At 48.8% G+C, this 19,299-nt stretch overlaps 4 protein-coding genes across 4 annotated transcripts; 3 read left to right on the top strand and 1 right to left on the bottom strand.

Annotated features, from left to right (window-relative positions):
- Positions 1–367: 367 nt before the first annotated feature.
- FPRO_09041 (uncharacterized protein) lies at positions 368–1,029 on the bottom strand (the record flags this gene model as incomplete). The annotated part of the gene is made up of 2 exons (XM_031224465.1): positions 368–626; positions 722–1,029. The coding sequence occupies 2 exons, from the start codon at positions 1,027–1,029 to the stop codon at positions 368–370; spliced, it is 567 nt and encodes a 188-aa protein (XP_031089721.1).
- Positions 1,030–9,831: 8,802 nt separating this feature from the next.
- On the top strand, positions 9,832–11,131 carry FPRO_09040 (uncharacterized protein; the record flags this gene model as incomplete). The annotated part of the gene is made up of 2 exons (XM_031224466.1): positions 9,832–9,879; positions 10,217–11,131. 2 exons carry the CDS (start codon positions 9,832–9,834, stop codon positions 11,129–11,131), a joined length of 963 nt encoding a protein of 320 aa, XP_031089722.1.
- Positions 11,132–14,309: 3,178 nt separating this feature from the next.
- Positions 14,310–15,736, top strand: FPRO_09039 (uncharacterized protein; the record flags this gene model as incomplete). The annotated part of the gene is made up of 3 exons (XM_031224467.1): positions 14,310–14,530; positions 14,585–15,165; positions 15,228–15,736. 3 exons carry the CDS (start codon positions 14,310–14,312, stop codon positions 15,734–15,736), a joined length of 1,311 nt encoding a protein of 436 aa, XP_031089723.1.
- A 1,757-nt stretch (positions 15,737–17,493) lies between these two features.
- On the top strand, positions 17,494–18,973 carry FPRO_09038 (uncharacterized protein; the record flags this gene model as incomplete). The annotated part of the gene is made up of 5 exons (XM_031224468.1): positions 17,494–17,729; positions 17,781–18,127; positions 18,178–18,494; positions 18,550–18,718; positions 18,774–18,973. 5 exons carry the CDS (start codon positions 17,494–17,496, stop codon positions 18,971–18,973), a joined length of 1,269 nt encoding a protein of 422 aa, XP_031089724.1.
- Positions 18,974–19,299: the final 326 nt, after the last annotated feature.

Genomic DNA, 19,299 nt, shown 5'->3' on the forward strand with positions numbered 1-19,299 from the left:
CATACTAGTAGGTGCGCTCATAGCGAGTTTGGCGGTCGGCACCACTGTCGTCGAACTCGGTCAGGGCGTTGCGGGACTTCACAACGACGCTCCAAGGGTCGTCTTTCACGGTGGGGATGAGCTCCCAAGGCTCAGTGGCATCCTCAGGCTGGATGAGTACGGGCTCCTTCTGGTCAGGCTGCTTCTCCTCGTCAGAGGGGCCCTTGATAAGGGCGGTCACTTTCTTGACCAGCATAGAGAACATGCTAGGCTTGGTGCACTCCTCAGGCCACTTGAAAGAAGGATCAGAGGGCATCTTCATACCCATGAAAGCGATTGAGGAGAAAGAGGGGGTCGGTGTGTTGGTGTTAGTGGTAGCTGAGAGGTCCTAGGGGTGTCGTAGAAGTCGTGGTGTAAGAGGTCCAAAGGTTGCTGTGAGTCTGGCGTTGGTAGGTTGGTGTCGATGGTTGCTGATCTCAGGGAAGTTCCGGTTGTGAGTGATGTCGAGGATGAGTGGAGGAAAGGAGCGAGATTTGGGGTTGAGATAGAGAATATATACGATCAATCTCGAGGCGATGCTGCCGCCGTCGAGAGATCTCTTGTTCCACTGGTACTGGCGAGTTTCGTCGAACATCCAGCATGTCTCTCTGTCCATACCAGTCGATGCACCCGCACAATTGGACATCGCAGTGGCTGCGCAGTCACCAAGCTGGAAGCTTAGTTCATCCAGCGGCGAGAATACAGGAGATTCTCCTGTTCGCGCGCATTGATCTCGAGTTCCTCTCTCAAAGTGCGATTGTCATCGCTGTTCGCGAGATCACCATCAAGTTCATCATGATCGATGAAGTCCCACTCCTCTCCGGTCTCCGTATCTGTAACAGTGATGCTGGGGTTGCTGCAGAGCTGGTATTTGGGCTTCTGCTCCTTGAGATGCTGCTTGGGGGTCTCGGAGAGGGTTGACCAGAGGGTCTTTTTGAGGCTCGACATCACGCGCGAGGCTCTCTTGGTGGCCTTGCGCCTGGCGTCGGAGGGACAGGTGAGGTTAAACATGACTGCGATGGTGTTTAGTTGCCGAAATACTGGAAGTTGGTGGTGTTGATGGTGGTGCTTGGTTTGGCAATCGAGACACTCGTCGCAGGATGCTTGGGGCGCAAACAGAAGACTAGGCAGCGGAATAGGATGGAAGAGAGAAAGTAGAGACTGCCTAGGGTTTGAAAGAAAGATGTTGTGCATTTATTCTAGTGATTGAGAGTGAATCAGCGTCCACGGCGATTGTTCTCGATCAGTTCACTGATTCAAGCGGCTTGTGCGCGGGCACTGGCAACCGTCACAGAGGGATCAACAAGCTAGAGATCTCTATTATTAGTGTAATACGAGTTAGAAATCCAATAGAAACCTCCGAGATATTGCTAGATGAGCCTTTGATCAAAATGGTGGTTGAGGGCTATTCGATTGAACATCGCTGGTGAGGGCGGCTGTTCCGTTACCTCAGTCTGTCGCGATGGAACAGCTGGAATGAGTCGCACTCTGGCAGGCATACTCTAATGGAACTAGAGACACAGGATATTGTGAAAACTATGTCAAAAGAGCTGTCGTTGGGCGTGTGTAATGGAGTGGCTGGATGGCGATGATTGACGATTGAACAGCGGAACGAGAGCGGCGACGTCACAACATGGCATTTATTGCGATAAAATCACTCCGATGACCATCTATAGACATAAGAAGGACCCCGCGACTGTGCGCCGAACAGCTATCTCCATATCTTTGATGTAGAGTGGCAGTCTTGGCCAGCCTCACAGCATCAGAGAGCGTCTTATGGCGGACCTCAGTTTGCTGTAACAGAACATCGGAGATGAGTCGCAGCCATTTAGACATGCTCTGATGGACTAGAAGAAATAATGTACGGTAAATTCTGGGTCAAAAGAGCTTTTGTTTATGGTGTGTGGTAGAGTGTCTTGATGATGAAGGTGGACGATTGACAATTGTGCAGCAGAATCGTGAGCGAGGACATCACAACAGGGGCCCCAATTGGGCCAGTGTCACTTCACTGATCTTCAGAGATAAAAAAGAGGTCCCCTAACTGAACAAGGGACAGTTGATCTCATTATCCTTGTTATTTGGAACGGCAGCGTTGCCCAATCTCGCAGCATCAGTGGGAATGTTGTCGTGGACCTGAGCGTTCCACGACAGCACATTCAAGACAACTTGAACTTTCTTACACATGCCTGAATGAACAGAGAAATGAGACCTATTTAGAGCCAATTCAATGAGGCCCTTATTCGTTGTATGTAATGTGTAGCGATCGCGATAAATGACAGCTGGTGACTGCGCACAGAAGGACGAGCGGCGACACTGTAACCGACGATCTAATACTTATTCCATATTAGCGAGCACTAATATACAGAATAGAGGTCCCCTTATCGGTTAAAGATGAGTTGATCTCAGTTTATTGATGTTGGGACCCTGAGACGCGGTGACCGAGAGTCTTGATCAGTCTGGCGATTCAGTGAGATGAACACAGCTCTTCCTGGCAACAGAACATTTGAGATGAACTGGAGCACCTTTGAACATAATCGAATGGCCCGAGCGATAATTTTAATTGTAGTGGCCAAGCAATAGAGCCTTCTTTCGCTCTTGCTCGATATGGTGCTTGCGATTACGATTGAAGATCATGTCGAGAACAACGAGCGGCGACGTCACAGCACAGCGCCATGATCTGTACTCACCTCAATGAGTCGCAGCATTGATAGCTAAGCCTATTCAGTTAGATATTGAGCACTTTATCTCGATACATCTAATACTGGGATCCTCTGGCAAGGTCGCCTATAGTCTCATAGAATGCCGTCGGAGAACTCAGCCGCGACATACCTTGTGTCATGACAGCAAAGCAATCGAAGTAAGCAGTGTTCTTTCCGACATACTATCTTGAGTTGGAAGATATCAATTACTGTGAAGGCTGGGTCAACCGAGCTTTTGTTTGGCATGAATAGACATGCTTCTTTGACGATTGAGCGACGATTGCGTACACGGACGAGCGACAACATCACAGCGTGGCGCCCAATGGATTATAATCACTCCAGTGAGCTTTGACATATGCAAAATTGATCACTTAACTGGGAAATGAGAGTTTATTCTCAATAGATTTGATGTTGGGATCGTCGAGCGCGAAAACGGCAGTCTTCGGCGATATCCAACGCCAAAGAGATCGCGGAACTCGTTGTGCAAATGGCAGAAGAACAATATAGATGGATAAAATCCCTACAGACACACTCTGGTAAGGCTTGCGATACAGAATATTGTCGAGCCTGGGCCAGCAGACCTTTTGTTCGGCATGGAAAGACATGGTGCTTCGGTGGCCGACTGAGGATCGTGTACAGAACAACATCACAAGAAGACTTGTGATTGACCAAACTCATCATAGGAAGCATGACTGCGTTCAAAATCGATCTGCTAGTAAGAAAACAAGTACTATACCTCGTTACATTAATTCATAAGCCCGTTCGATGCGACAACGGCCGTCTTGGTTAGTCTCGTGGAGAACATTGGCGCGGGCCTCGATTGGCAGCAGGCCACAACTCCTGGCAACAGAGCAATATAGATTACTTGAGTCATACTAGACACCATATAGTAGGTCATGCGACACAGGAGATCACAAAAGCGGAGTCGACTGAGCATTTGTTCGTGGCTGGCGATGCTTCGATGGTCAATTGAGGAACGTCCAGTGAGACGAACAGCCGCGACATCACAACAGGACATTCCAATCATCAGACCTCTTTCTAGACAGCTATCAAAATCTTCATAGGGGACTGCGAACTGGTGTAAGTGCAGTTTATCTCCCCGTCTTCCTTCTATGAACAGCAAGCAGCGAGCGACTCGTGATGGGAGAACACAGTTGAGACGCATCACATTGCATCTCATGGCGGTAGACTTGCTTTTGCAGACCATACGACACGCCGTATATTGATCCTCTCTAGATATCAGCTCTTCCAAGTCGCATGCGGCTCTGCAACGACACTCACGCTGGCCACGACAGAGCTGTCGCAGTTGGCAACGCTGCATCTCACGACAACGACTGCCAATTCGGACCGACCATCTCCACGAACCTACGCGAAGTCGTCAATCATTTAGATCTCTCAAGATACTTAATTGGTAGCATCCGCGACGTGTGACTCCGCGACGATGCCCTCGTCTACTCGGTGTCGCGATTGAACCAACTCGTCAACCCTTCGCTGTAGGGCATCACAGGCCAGAGATCAGTAGAAACGCACATTAATGAGCCCCAAGTAACTCTCTCGAGGCTCAAACTTGTCTAGGTAGTAGTTGCAACGTCCGTTTCTGCAGAAGAGCCCTCCTTCTGCGTGTCTGGCCATGAATAGCGCTGTCGCGGTGGGCGAACCAGTTCACCAACACTTGCGTGACATGATGCCGACTGCGATGCTAGACAAATTAGATTAAAGAACTTGAGTCAATTAGAATTCGATTATTTCTTCTAGAACTTCCATTCTACAGGGTCATATCGTAGGTACGCGGCTCTGCGATTTGTCCTCGTATTGAACCACGAGCAGCGGTCGCAATTGAACCAGCCCTTCAATGATCACCACACTTCATCTCACTCCCCATCACCATCCCAGACCCCAATCTAAAATAGATGAGCATTGATCGATTAAAGTCCAGTTTCTACTTAATTACCTCTCATCAAATCTCACTTACCGACTCACAATCTGACATCACGACGTCTCGGCTCCCGTGTCGGCCGACAAGGAGCCGGACTTCAACACGAAGCACGGCAACACTTCCGCTCACATAGTAGAACTCAATTCCTTCGACCTGAGACCGCTAAGAAAGAACCGCCGCATCTAAAACCCCCCGCCTCTTCCGGCATCGCAGTACTCAACCAGCAAGACCACGAGTTTCGCGCATGCACGCAGCCAAAAGAGATAAGAATAGCCAGCCACCTCCACTCTGTCAAAAGACTTAGCGCACAATGCCATGTGGAAAAAGCGCCAAGATCTTCAACTCGACCTTTAACATCACCGGATCCGTTGACAGTGGATCAGTCTCATATCAATCGCGCACAATCAATCAATGAGGTCGTGCCTCGTGCCAATTAACTTCACTGGAGGGTCCCAGATCCCAGATCCCAAAGATTAAAATCGCGGCTCCGAGCTGTCCGGTCCACGGTGTCAAGACCAAACAGTAGAAAATTCTTACACATGGCTTAGGCATCTTTTGACGTTTGCGTCTGGAACGGGCTACGACCGGGATAAGTTGGAAGGTCTCATCCTTGAATCTTGGCTACGAATCAAGTGGATCTCAACTCATTGCTAGATTGGCGAGCTGAAGGCAGCGTATAGCCCAAAGAAGAAAGGAAGAGTGTCGATCAGTGGGCGGTGCGGGATGTTACAGTGCTGCAGACGAGTTGAGTGAGATTCGGCAAACAAAGAAGAGAAGAGGGAGATCCTGCAGCGATGGCTTGGCTAAGATGAAGAGGGGGGGCCAACTAGACTGCGTTATGCAGTGAAGGATGCACTGGGCAATGATGTCGATGCACGTAGAGCAGGGAAAAGAAAGATGGCAACGAAAAAGCATGTGATGAGAAAAGACCTTTTGTCGCAAACGAAAATGCAAGAAGGAATAGGGTGGCCGATTAAATTGCATGGGCAAGTCTTTGTTTGTTCGGGCACGAGTTTTATGAGACATCATGTTTTCTCGCTGTTGGTGTAACATCTGAACCATCCGGGGTCGAACACGAATTGAGGGGAAAGCTAAAAGAGGCAGAGGCCTCAAGACAAACGGCGGCCAACGCCAACACCAACGCCAGCGTTTTTGTCTCAGCGTAGCATTCAATCAATTAGAGACAAAAGAGAAAGGAATGTCTCGAGTTACAGCACATGAACGCCACAGCGGAAACAACGTTTGACAAAGGACGAAAACAACGCCCTCGAATTTGGGGATCAAAGCTTGGGTAGCTCATGTGGAGACGAGACAAGACGAGACGAGAGAGAAGAGGACAGAGCTTCTCCCCCCGCCCGCCCGAGCGAGCACCAACTGAAGCATGAGTTTATGCAGGGGTCCATTCACTGTGTGTACGCATACACAGCTTCAATTGAGAAGAGAGGAAATAGCTTCAGGTTGTACAAGGAAGAAGAAAAAAAAGCTTGGGTGACATCACTTCTCCCCCCCTCGAACGATTGAGGGGAAATGACAAGGAGTAGATGAGGAAATGGAAAGAGTCGAGATGATCGTGCTGCGATGTACAAGCACGGACACCGGACGCTGCCGCAATCGAACTAAGAAATGTGATAGACGAGGTTAACTCAGATACTACGTAGACGAGAGGGACGGGTTGAGATGAAATGTCAGCGTTTGTGAAGTAATTGCCGTAAAAAGAAAAGAAAAGAGAGCCTTTCTTGGGTACATCATGTATTTTGCAGGGAGAGTCAATTCAATTTGCGGAGAGACAGAGACAAGCAGCATTCCATCGACACACACTGTTTTATGGAAATGGTTAGCCGACGCGGCCCGCTGCAGGGACGTTTGACGCCGGGCCATGTCATAAAAAAACAAAAACAAAAAAAAGACACTAACGACAGAAATTCAATTCCTCCCCCTAAACTCGATGTAATTGTGACTGATTCAGCTGCACAATCCCGTGAATCAAAATTTGTGGCTGATTTAGATAAAAGCACGGGCAAAGGAATGACATTGAGTCAAGATGCTCTGCCTCATGAAGAAGAAAAAAAAGTGCGGATCCGAAGCCTTGATGATTAGCTTGACACGCTAGGACAGGGCTGATTGACATGCCAATTTCTGTGGGGATGATCAACAGACACTTCAACGTCATATCGATCCTTCACAAGATTCAAAAAAACAAGAAACCGAGGAAGAAATACGATGGTGAAGAGGATCATATCAGATTAAACATCTGCAATTGCCCATCACTTGCCCATCGCGATGAACAAGTCCCCTGCTGCTCCAAACCCCTTCGACGTCACCGTCCGTGTCTCAGCCCTCCCTCTCTAGAAAATTAGATGCCACTAGCCACGCCGCAAGATGCCGCAAAAACACGCCGCAAGCTGTCACCCCTTCTCGGTGTTGCTCTCCCGCCTGCTACAGTGAAGACCCGGTGAATCTTGAGACCTCATTAATTAAAACGCGCCGATACTGTAGACAGGCCCCGCGCTTAAATGGCGATTCCCGAAACACCGTTCTCGTGATACCGTAAAACACACCATCAAACGGACGACGACAGGCACGTTTCGACGATTATTTCCCGCGATGCAGCCCAGGTCCCTTTTCTCTTCGGGATTGGTGGGGAAGTACATCTAGTCTAACACGTGCCCTCCGTTCCGGCCCCCTCCGCTCACGCGGGCATGGGCAGGTCAAGTCCAAAATGGGCTGTTGGCAAGATCAGGCCACTTTTTGGAGTTGGACCCCGGTTATTTTCACCACCACGGGTGAGATATCGACGATACAATGGGGGTCAGTTTCAATGATGTGCAGCTCTTTGCTTTGTTTTTTTTTTCCGGGACAGCGGACGGGAGGATGCTTTAGTGGTGAATCATCGACCCATTGCGACGTAATTGACCCGATGAGCTGTGACGATTTTGATGTATATTCAGAGATGATTAAATTCATTGAGGTAATTATACGGACATGTCTCGGGAAAGAAGTGACATTGTTTGGTGGATGAATTGAGCATCACGGGTTGAGGCAGAAGCGATGCATTGGAGATGGAGGTTTGATTGAGAACAGACGTCGACATGGGCTGCATGCACGGCATTCAGACAAGTGGAAACACGAAAACATGTGTATACAGTATCTGTCTGTCTGGATACCCTCACATCTTGCATCACAATTCTCGTTCCTGGATTGCATTTCCCTTTTAAATGTATCCGCTTCATGCTACACGACGATAACACAATCCCTGACCCCCGGACCGGTCTCGACCATGCGATTTGATCATATCAGCATGTAAATCTGCACGTTTACGATTATTTCCCGACAATTGTCTCACTGCGACTCCATCTTCGGTGTTCGCCAAAACATAGAACGTTGTGTTTGAGCTTCTAGGCCTCGGGATGTTTTTCGAGCCCACGAAATGTCCAACGGCGATTGACACGCTGCGCTGCGCGGAACAGTGCCGGGGCCAGACTGTACGTATTTGGGGTGGGGGGCGATAGGCGAGGAGCGAGTTTCTGTTTCGCTTCGGTGAATGCGGATTAACTTGTGAATGAATGAATGAAAGAGACGGGAAGTGTTTAGTTAGTGCTGTTTTATTTTTACCTTCTAGCTCTGGCTTGACTGGGCTGAGGCTGATGGTGGATACTGTCTCACGAATTATTGAATCCTTTTGATGGATATGCTTAAGAAATGGCCGCGTAGCGCAGTGTCTGAGCACGCATGCACTCGATGTGTTGTGTTACATTCACCGTTGGAAGGTAATAAAAAAAAAAGGGTGTCTCGGCACAAACCCAACGCCTCAAATTACAATGTCTTGAATGATAACAACGTCGCCTACAGCTTGATATCCCGCCACGGGACAGTCTTCGTTTGACAAACGGCGAGCCAGAAATGATTGACTCGCGAGTCATGATTGGGCGGCACAGACGAGTCTGACAGCTTGTGGGACAGGGATCAGTGCTGTTCTGGACCTTCTGGAAATTCCGAGGTGCATCGGGTAAGGAATTCTGACAGCTTCTTCACTCAATTGCATTAAACCCGGAAGCATTTTTTTTTATTTTAAATTCGGCAGATGCTATACCACGACGTGTCAACATAACCTAGCTGTCAACAGCCATTACACTAGGTGTTGGTAGAGAAAAACGCATGTAACTGGCACAGCGAAACCCTTCTACAGCCTTGCTTGCATCCTCACGCACAGGGCACTCGTTGGCTCTGGTAGACAGCCATTCAAGTCTAGAGCGCGGCGATCAAAAACGGACGGACGGGGGGGAGCATTTCAGCCGCTGGGAATAAACGAAGTTCGTTTGCATGCGCATGTGCGTAGCCGCTCACTTGAGTGTTTGGCTTGTCTCAGAATTAAAATAAAATAAAAACAGGGTTGGTTACTTGAGATCTCGATGTACAGTAGGTAGATACTTGTTATGGCAAACGTTGTGAAAATCGCATTCCCTGAATTTACAGGGGGTCACCGAGGTGAGGAGGCTTCAGTGACCGAGGGAGAGACGGAAGACGGAGTGCGAGGGCCCCCGAGAAACGAGCGAGAAAACGACCCATGATGGGATCAAAAGTGGTCAATTAAGTTGCCCATCTTCTGAATCCCATCCCATGGCCCATGTGCTAGCTGTCTTCCGTGTCCTGTTTGTGTCTGTCTCTTCCCGGCTCAGTTATCCTTAGCTTAGCTTAGCTTAGGTATGGATAGTTAGTGTCTACCCCCTGGACGGGGCCCTTAGTGCTACACCCCCGCCAAGCTCGGCAGCCCCCGCCGCTCGACCAACGGGTCGTATGACGCGGAACAGACTCGTCGGGCGCTGTCGCTCTGTGCTAGGTTAGCAGCAATTGAGCAGCGTAGGGTTCTTTTTTATTTTTCATTTGTTTTTGTTTCCATGGTCTATATATCGCTTGCCCCGTCTGACCATTCTCTGTTTCTGGAAGCATAGCCATCGATATCTGAATAACATAACATCACAGTCCTCTCACACCACGCACGACTCTCTCTCTCCATCTCATCTCCAGCAGCATCTCGTCTCACTCACACACGCACACCCTTGGCGAGTAATAGACATATCCACACGCCCCGAGCAGCAAAGATTCAATACCATACAATATCACCACCTCAGCCCTTCAAGCACCACCATCAGTCAACCATCGACTCTGCAAAACCTCACAATGGCCGACATATCATTCGACTACTTTGACCATCCCCAGAACAAACAGGTATGTTTTGTCGGTCCTTTTTACCCTACAGCACAACGAACCTTACCTCCCATTGGACCCTGGCCCCAAAAGAACCCTTGTCTGGGGCATTTTGCTTCGTTTATATGGCACATGTTTCCCCTCCTTCGTCTGCCCCCTCACCTCACCTCACCTCATCTCAGCCCACTCTGCCCAATTCGAGTTACTCAACTCAACAACATCTGCAATCTATCAATCAATCTCATCTTTATATCAAGACTCTCTCACCACAACTCACCCCATTTGCTCTCTTACTCTACCATCTCATACAGGCTCATCTCATTGTTCATCGTCTTGATCACTCTAACATTCACCTCAGCATCTTGTTCCTACATCCTTCTACGACCCTGCAGACTTCAGTGGTGACTCGGCCCATTCTCCCGACTCACCACTCTCGCCCGTCTTCAACAACCCTTATCAGCTCCCCGTCTCCAACGACTGGGTCAACTGGGACGACAAGGCTACGCTATCACCTGACCTCGACGCCCTCCCCAAGCAAGAGCCCTTTGAAGGCATCAACCTCTCCACCATCCCATCACGGAACAGCATGGAGCTCAGCCCCGCCATCAACCCACACGACCTCTCCGGCACCATCTCCGATGCTGTCCCCTTCGGTAGAGTAGGCCTGAATGACATCGACACTCAGCCTCTCTTCCAGACTCCCATCCCTTCCATCTCTTCTCAACCTCCTCATCTTCAGTCCAACATGATGCACTCTACCTCCAACCCATCTCAGATGTCTTCCTCCCTCGACAGCATCAGCTCCAAGGATGCCAACGGTCGATATCCCTCCCGCAAGCGCAAGTCCTCCGGTTCCGGAAGCTCTTCCTCCCGCTCTTCTACCTCTCCTCCTCCCGCGACGCGTCGCCACTGCTCTCCTCCCAAGAAGACAGCCCACAACATGATCGAGAAGCGATACCGCACCAACCTGAACGACAAGATCGCCGCCCTTCGCGACTCCGTCCCCGCTCTACGCGTCATGGTCCACCGTCTCGAGCAGCCCTGCGCTGAGACCATGGAAGAGGACGCCGACGAGGATCTCGGCGGTCTTGCACCAGCGCACAAGCTCAACAAGGCCACCATCCTCAGCAAAGCGACCGAGTACATTGCGCACCTCGAGAAGAAGAATAAGAGCCTCGCCCGGGAGAACAGCCAGCTACGGAATCGTGTTGAGGGCTTCGAGATGATGGTCATGTCGCGAGATCAGGGACCCCCAGCAGGAGTCTGGGCATAGAAAGCGAAGGCATAGAATTGTGTGCTTTACTTTTGCTTTGTTGCGATATTATTGTTTGGATCGGCACAACTGGAAACGCAATGCTTCGAGCTTGTGTGATGAATCATGATATCAGGCGTTTACTTCTGGCGTTCAAGACATGGATTGGGAAAGGCAATTGTGTTATTTCGGCGCATTGAGCGGACATTCTGCCATCATATGGGCTTCTACATAAAACGCAGGAATGGTTCCTGAATAGTATAAACAATCTCCAATATATCTAATGTCCTCTTCAATCTTGTTCTCTCTCAGTGACACTTTGCCGCCTCTGATTGACTTCGACTCACGATGGTGCAAGTTGGTCAACACTTCACATGTGTTTGAGCCTCACCTTGGCTTGCTGGCCTCGTGGGTCCGTCCATGCAGGGACTTTAACGAGGGACAGGGTGTATGTGAGATGAACACGTGCATATCAGGCGTGACATCGGTAGATGGAGAACGAGAAACTGACGTGGCGTGATGTGCATCAGGCCACTATGGGTCGGTGGCTCAGACGCTTTGGTGGCTGATGAGGAATAGAAACGGGTGATGATGGTGAGAAGAGTAGCGGTGGGTTATTGTTGAAAGGATGATATAGAGTGAAGTGGTATGTTATGGATGGTGAACAATCGTGGTTGGGTTGGGGGTTGAGGGAGTTGGGAGTTGTCATGACGAGGATTGGGTGAAGTTATGATGGGGTCAAGGAAGAGAGAGGAAGAAGCTAGCTGTAGCATTGCAACTAGTGAGTCTGTTCTACTAGAGTGGCTCAGTCATAAGGGTAACTGTCTGCTAAGCTCAAGTTGACTGAGTTAAGAGTTGCCATGATGAAGGAGCCAGGAGGTGAGAGTTGAGAGTTGAGCGTTGCTACAAGAGTCAGGCTAGTATAGAACGAATATGCCTTAGCGCTGGGCCTTTGATACTGAATTACCTATGTAAATTGAACTGCCTGTACAGCATTCAAAGTCGTATTGAGGTTAATTTTGTGTCGATTGCCTGAAGCGAAGACTGTGTAAGTGGCCTAACCTGGACAACAAGTGGAGGCTTAATAACCTATACCAGGTCTGAGTGATCTAATCTATAGGTACGACCTCGAAGCGTCGCAACCATTACAAAATCACTTCCGAAATACGAGGCAGTATAATAGAAAGGAGCGAGTGACATAGAGTATGATGGGTTATAAGGATGCCGCCTACTGCCACTACCTAAGCTGCTGCCATCAACTGAAGCCCCTGCGCCGTTTGATGAAAGGACTTCATCTATACATCAGTAGCCTTGTGAATTGTCACGACCTTAAACCAGATCCATGTGCTGGCAACTTCCAAACAGATAAATAGAGCCACTTGACTTTGAGACCACCCATTACATCAACAGTAAGTGGCAAGCCGACATAGGAGGCATCAAGCAGCACCACTATTACTCCCAGGGGCAACAGTTCTCACGCACCAGTCATAGATGACAGCGTTCAAAGCAACAAGGTCATGCATTCTAGAGGCTTTACTACTAAGGAAAACCATTTCCTTCTTAAGGTAAAAGACTAAAGCCTTTAGTGGTCAGAAACTGCGGAGTTTAACCAACAATTCCCTGAGCGGGAATGTTCGCAAGGGTTACTTCAGGTGCAATATTCCACGAAACTCAAGAAACACAACAAACATAGAGGGAAAGCCTGTTAGACAAGCCTAAATGTATTTGAATGACAGACCAATTATAGTATGTGTTCTTGCACTATTGGTCCGTTTTGGCGGTTGTATCATCTGTACGTGCTCTTGGACCCAAATGCTGCTAATCTGACCCTGCAAGACGAGTCTATGCACCCCAACTCCATTTCGGTAAGCTCTCCACCACAAGTAAGGACTGTTCCTTGTAAAAATTGCCGATCAATCTATTCGGAGCCTGCGCGGTCTTTGTATACGGGATCGAAGAGTGGGTGCTGCAGGAGCTCCTTGTCAGTAACCCTAGATGCATCTGTGTCGAGAGCCGCAATCTTGATGCTGAATAACCATGGATGCTTCTGTCGCTGGGCAGAAGTAGATCGCTTTTGTGGGCGCGCAGATGCCAGTAGTTGGTGATTAAAAACGAAATAGTTCATAATAGAGGCTGCTAAGATTTGCCAGCCTGCTCTCGTGTCATCATTCTCTCTCTAAGCCAGCAGGCTGGACATTGAAACGAATAAGAGGATGTCCACGCCGATACTCTGCTATCCCAAATCCCCCACGCGCCTATTCCCGGCTTCGCGGTGGTATATCTCTCGCCATCTTTCTTCCAGTAACTCTTCCTGGTAGGCCGGTACCATAAACAATCGCAGCAGAGCGCTAATGTTCACTTCGGCCGCCCGCGCGCATCCAAAGGGGCCAGTCTTCTCAGCAACGAGAACATTCTATAGCAGAACGGCGGAGGGAGATATCTGTGCTTCGAAATAGAGGGGATCTTCACGACGCGGAATGAGGAAATCTGGAGTAGACGTCTGCAGGTGAGTGCTAAGCAGAGTTGCTCTATGGGGTCGGTGACGTGGGAGAAGATGATGAGGAGCAACTCGGTTGGAAGACGAACGAGAGTCGAAGATACCGTGGGCACTGCGCTTAAAAGCTGATCATGGACTCGTTAGATGAATCGATCTGAGGATGGGAAGCGTGTGTTTACCTCTTGTGGAATGATAAAGGGCACCGGGTCATGCGAAGCCATCACTGGCTTTGAGATCGCAGTCGGCATGTCGCACAGCCAGTCCCTAATGGGTCTGCACTGGAGACTAGAGTACTGAGCGTGAAAATGACGGCAATAGTCTTGAAGAAAGAAAGAATCGTTACTGAGTTGGTTGACTTGCGTGTCCGTAAATGGAGCTGCGTAGTTCTTACGTCCCTCGCATCGGCGTCGGCTGGGTTGTTAATAGGAAGCTCGCTCAGATACCAGCTTCGACACCGTCGGCCAGTGTTAGTACCTAGTGAAGCAACCTACTGAGGCTGGTTATTTAGGCAGCGGCCTCAGGCAGCAGCATCTTTACTGGCTTTCAGTGCAGGTAGGGTCTTAGTGCTAGAATTTCTAACTTTTAATAATCCTTAGAAAATCACTTAAACACCCCCCAAGCTCTTTTTGCTTTTCTACAGAACTCTCTATTGTTCTTGCGCAGAAACCTAACCGCTATAAACAACACATCTTGATCGCAGCAATGAGCACTTCACCTCCACCAACCCCGCCTTCAAGGGCACCAGGTGACCAAGGGCGGCGATTTAAGGATATTAGGTCGCCTTGCGAATGGATAGAGGACTACCGCCCAGGCGGCTTCCACCCCGTACACCTCGGTGATTTATTCAATGATGGCCAGTTCAAGGTGATCCGGAAGCTTGGAGAGGGTGCTTATTCAACTGTTTGGCTTGCACATGACCTGAGGTTGGCTAAATAAGACTTACCTGCATTTTCGTCAATGGCTTATAATATCCCTAGAAACTCTCGCTATGTTGCCCTCAAGATTCTTATCTCAAAGAATACAGAAGAGACTAGCCACGAGTTGCATGTCTTGTACCATCTTGCCAAGGTTGCCCCCCAAGATGGGATGAGGCATGTTACTCAACTTCTTACAGACTTTGAACACAAAGGCCCCAATGGTATCCATAAGTGCCTTGTCTTTGAACCCATGGGCCCATCTGTCAACTCTATGGTATTCGAATTGCCCCAGTTCAAACCACGCAAGTATGGAATGAAGATTCGCTATCCCCCCCAGATGGCGAAACGCATCCTCCTGCAATCCTTGCAGGGGTTGGAATTCCTTCATAAAAATGGTGTTGCGCATGGAGATTTCCAGCCCGACAATATTTTATTCTCAGTCCAGTCTATCGATTCCCTTGATGAGACGTCCCTCCACCAGGAAGAAAACGTCCAGGCAAAGTCAATCTCGCCTCCTGTAGAGAGACTTGATGGCAAGCAAGACAAATGGGCGCCGCGATATCTCTGCCTTGCTCAACCATTAGCACCCTACGCGAGCGTTTCTGAGAACTTTCGGGTCAAGCTATCTGATATGGGTGGTGGTAAGTCCCTTCTCCCCCCCTTCATGTCTCTTTCTGATCGAGATGTGACTTATAACGAGTAGCCTACTTTCTGAACGATCTTCCCGAGAAGCCCATCACGCCGCTTGGCCTACGAACGCCGGAGCTTGTTCTCATGGGAGAGGTGGACAAGTCTCTCGACATATGGAGTTTTGGTTGTCTTGTTTTTGAACTCGTCACCGGACAACCTCTCTTCTGTGTTCCTGCATACGGCGACAGGACCGAAGAAGATGATAACCATATTCTTGAGCTCCAGGCGAAGCTTGGCCCGCTTCCTGATGAGCTTTACAGCCGCTGGGAAACCTCTTCACGGTACTACACAAAGGACAGAAAGCTTTATAATTGCCAACTTGGTGGCATTGGCGAAGGTGAAGAGCCGCTTATGCTAGAACAGACTTCTATGGAGGAGGCCTTCGACTTGACAGCCCCGGACTTGACTGATGAGGAGGCAGAGAAGGTCAAGAGACTTATTCGTCGAATTCTTCAGTATGATCCTTCCAAAAGACCCATGATCGAGGATATTCTATGTGATCCGTGGTTTGCGGAGGATTAAACCCCAGAACTAGATTTTGGTGCGCAAGGCATGCAATGGTTTGCCGTACAACACCAATGCATACTAAAATGGTATCTATAGAACATTCAAGAAAGGGTTCATGTCTATGTCTATATTGTAAGTGTCTATAGAGATACGTTTGGAGCATCGTTATCTTTCTTATGATTATCTCAAACTGGAGACTCTCGTGTCATTCAAGGAATACTGTAGTCTAGTGTTTGTTGCACGGCCATTCACAGACTTGTCCTTTAGAACCAAATAGCGATGTGACAAACGCTGATGAAAACTCTGTACTTGTTCCGAAGCCAGTAACCCATCTAAATTTCTAGTATTTGGTCATTTATGACTCTGTTCAGGCTGTTCGTGTCTCAGAAACCACGATCTACGCTCGAACAAGCGAGTTCACTCTGTTCGTTTCCGGTATGACCTTGGGCAATTGTGTTGGGTAGCTGGTATACTGCCCGAACTGACTTTATACGAGTGTTATTTTTAGTTGATAGACCCCACAGCTGATGGCTCACATCACGCGCCTCGCACGAGAATTCAGTAAAAACAGGCGGAAGAACTCACAAATGGCCTAACCTTAGATGAAATTCTCCGCTCAGTTCTTCTTGGGAAAGGAAATACATTGGGAGATACGGTGACGGAACCCCATGGCGATGAGAAACAGGCATTTCTCAACCTCGGTTCTGGCATGCTTCAATGGTTGCCCGAAAAGAGGAAGACTGCCAAGCAGCTATTGCAACACTCATTCTTCGATCCATTATGCAAAGACAGCGCAGGCTCCGAATAGATCGATCGACAGGTTTTACAAGAAACAGTCATTGCCTGTACCATGTCACATAGATGATTGTGTTTTACAGCAGAAAATGTGCCTTGGATCACACATTGAATATGTCCAACAACACTGTATTTATGGGGAAGCTACTGTTTAATGGAAGAGATAGATTTAGCATGGTTATACAGACATAGGTAGCTCATATAAGGTCGACGCCCATAATACATTTTCTTTCGAGATGGCTGCAGAGAAGACAGAATTCCGAGCCGATAGAGCGCCTTCTACTACTCGTCCTGTGAGTTGTTGTAATCATCCTTAGAATAGACCACTCTCCCATCCTCGTATGCATGAATTGAAGTCAGACGCTTAGTACCTTTGTAGATCTGACCAGAGACACGGAAGCCCTGATCCCTTCGAGAGGTATGAGGTTGGCCCCTGACTCTTCGTTAGAAAAACTGCGTATTCAGAGGTGAGGGCAGATGCAAAAGAAGTAGAGATAAAGATCAGGGGCCAAGCAAGAGGAAAGATGGGATGAAACAGAGCTTAAATACACGGAGATGAACAACCCATCATCATGCTGCACCAACACTTGGGCTCGGGCAGGGGCAGGGGGAGGGAAATCAAGTTTAGAGCAGGTACCCAAGCGCTTAAAGTAAGAACAGTTTCGATACTCGCCTTGGAAGTACTGCTAACCTAAATTGCGTTATCTAGGGGCCAATTATGAGCCAGAAAACCAGCAACTGGAATAAAAATAGAGCCATAAGATCGTAGCCGCGCGGCAAGGTGTGAGTGAGGCTGTTCATGACATCCATGATGGCGGCTAGGTTGTTTTCGCCTCAGGCCAAGAACTAGATACCTACCCGATCATAATCTCAACCAACACCTCGCTTCCTCATGCAACGTTTTGCTTGGCCAACGGTGGTCCCCATTAAACAATCCATTCTATTGCTGACTTTCATTCCATCGCTTTATACACAGAATGACCAGGGCACGGCCTTTAATGGCTCTCTATCGACAACCATGGCCCAAGTCGTCAGCCGTTGCGCCACGACTCGATCCTTCGATCCCAGTGGAAGAAGGGAAGACACCAAATTATCATGCTGATCGATTCTACCCCATTCAACTCGGTCAAGTCCTCAACGGACGATATCAGATTGCTACAAAGCTTGGCTACGGCGCCAACTCCACTGTGTGGCTTGCTAGAGATCTTAACCGGTTGGCTGCATCTTCACCGGGTTCAGAATGACACGATCTAACGTGCTGCAGCTGGCGCTGGTCACCGGAAAAATATGTCGCCGTTAAAGTCAATGCAACCAACCAACGCTCACGGCGGCCCAAGGGAAACGAACTCGACATTATGAGGCATATCTCTCAAGTGAACCCCAAACATAAAGGTTGGCATTTCATCAGGAAGCTCTCTGACTCCTTTGAACTACAAGGTACATTGGGAACCCACAGCTGTCTTGTCTTGGAGGCTTTGCGTGAACCTTTGTGGCTCTATCAAACAAGGTACATAGGCAGCGTGATACCTCCAGATATTCTAAAGATCCTAGTACAAATGATCTTGCATGCACTCGACTACCTCCATTCGGAATGTCGCATCGTTCATACAGGTATGTTATAGGCTACGTCGGCTCCTTGACCTTTTTCTGACCTCACATAGACCTCAAGCCTGACAACATCATGGTGAAGATTGAGGATCCTTCGATTTTTGAACGAGACACTCAGGACGAGTTCGATAATCCGTTGCCGCAAAAACATATTGATGAACGTACAATCATCTACCTCTCTCGAAATAACTACGGGCCACTTTCTGTCCCGACAGGGACCATTCAGATTGTAGACTTCGATCTGTCTGTTCGGGCAGAGCCAGGTCAAATTCACACCGGTGCCATTCAGGGAGAAATATACCGAGCCCCAGAGGTAATACTTAATGCAGGCTACACATACTCTGCCGATATTTGGAGCCTAGGGGTCATGGTAATGCCAACTATTCCCATATGTCTCTATATATTTAATGCTAATTCTTCAGCAGTTATGGAACTTACTCGAGGGAAAGAGTCTTTTCAATCCTACAGCCCCTGGCAACGCGGATGAATATGACGACCAATCGCACCTGGGCCAGATCTCTGCCTTGATCGGACCTCCACCGCAGAGTCTATTGTCAAGCGGCCAAAGAACTTCCATGTTCTACAAACCCAACGGTATGTGAGGCGGATCCTGAGCAATCAGATGTCACTGACCCGTGTGTGTGTTCAGGCGAGCTCAAGAATCCTGGCCTTGTTCCTGCCCCTGGCGATTGTAGCTTTGAGAATACCATCAGTTGCATGAGCGGCGAGGAGAAGGTCAGGTATATTCGATTCATCAAGAGAATGGTGAAATGGAGTCCAGAGGAAAGAAGTACTGCAAGAGAGCTGCTTGATGACCCGTGGTTGTATGAAGATTTCCCCCAAGACTAGACAAGCAGTCCGGAAGGGCTGTCGCGTTTGGTGAGGGCGACATAGCTATTCCGACAGTGAAGGACAAGCAGGCAGAGATCCATGGACATAGACTCTGAACAGTAATGGTCGGTGTCGGATTGAAGCCGTCTTGCTGGGTCAGTCGCGTCTGCTCACCAACAGTCCGCAGAGCTACACTTCGGGTTCATGACGCAGCTGTAGAATGCCTTTGAGAGACTTTGTTGAGTCTCAGTTGATGCAGGCTCATTATCGTGATCCTTATAGGTGATGGTTTGCTGCCTGGGGAGAAATTGCATCGGGTTGGCTCAATCGCGAAGCAACACTTG

Source organism: Fusarium proliferatum (assembly GCF_900067095.1).
Source record: "Fusarium proliferatum ET1 genome assembly, contig: FPRO_scaffold016, whole genome shotgun sequence".
NCBI classification, from domain to species: domain Eukaryota; kingdom Fungi; phylum Ascomycota; class Sordariomycetes; order Hypocreales; family Nectriaceae; genus Fusarium; species Fusarium proliferatum.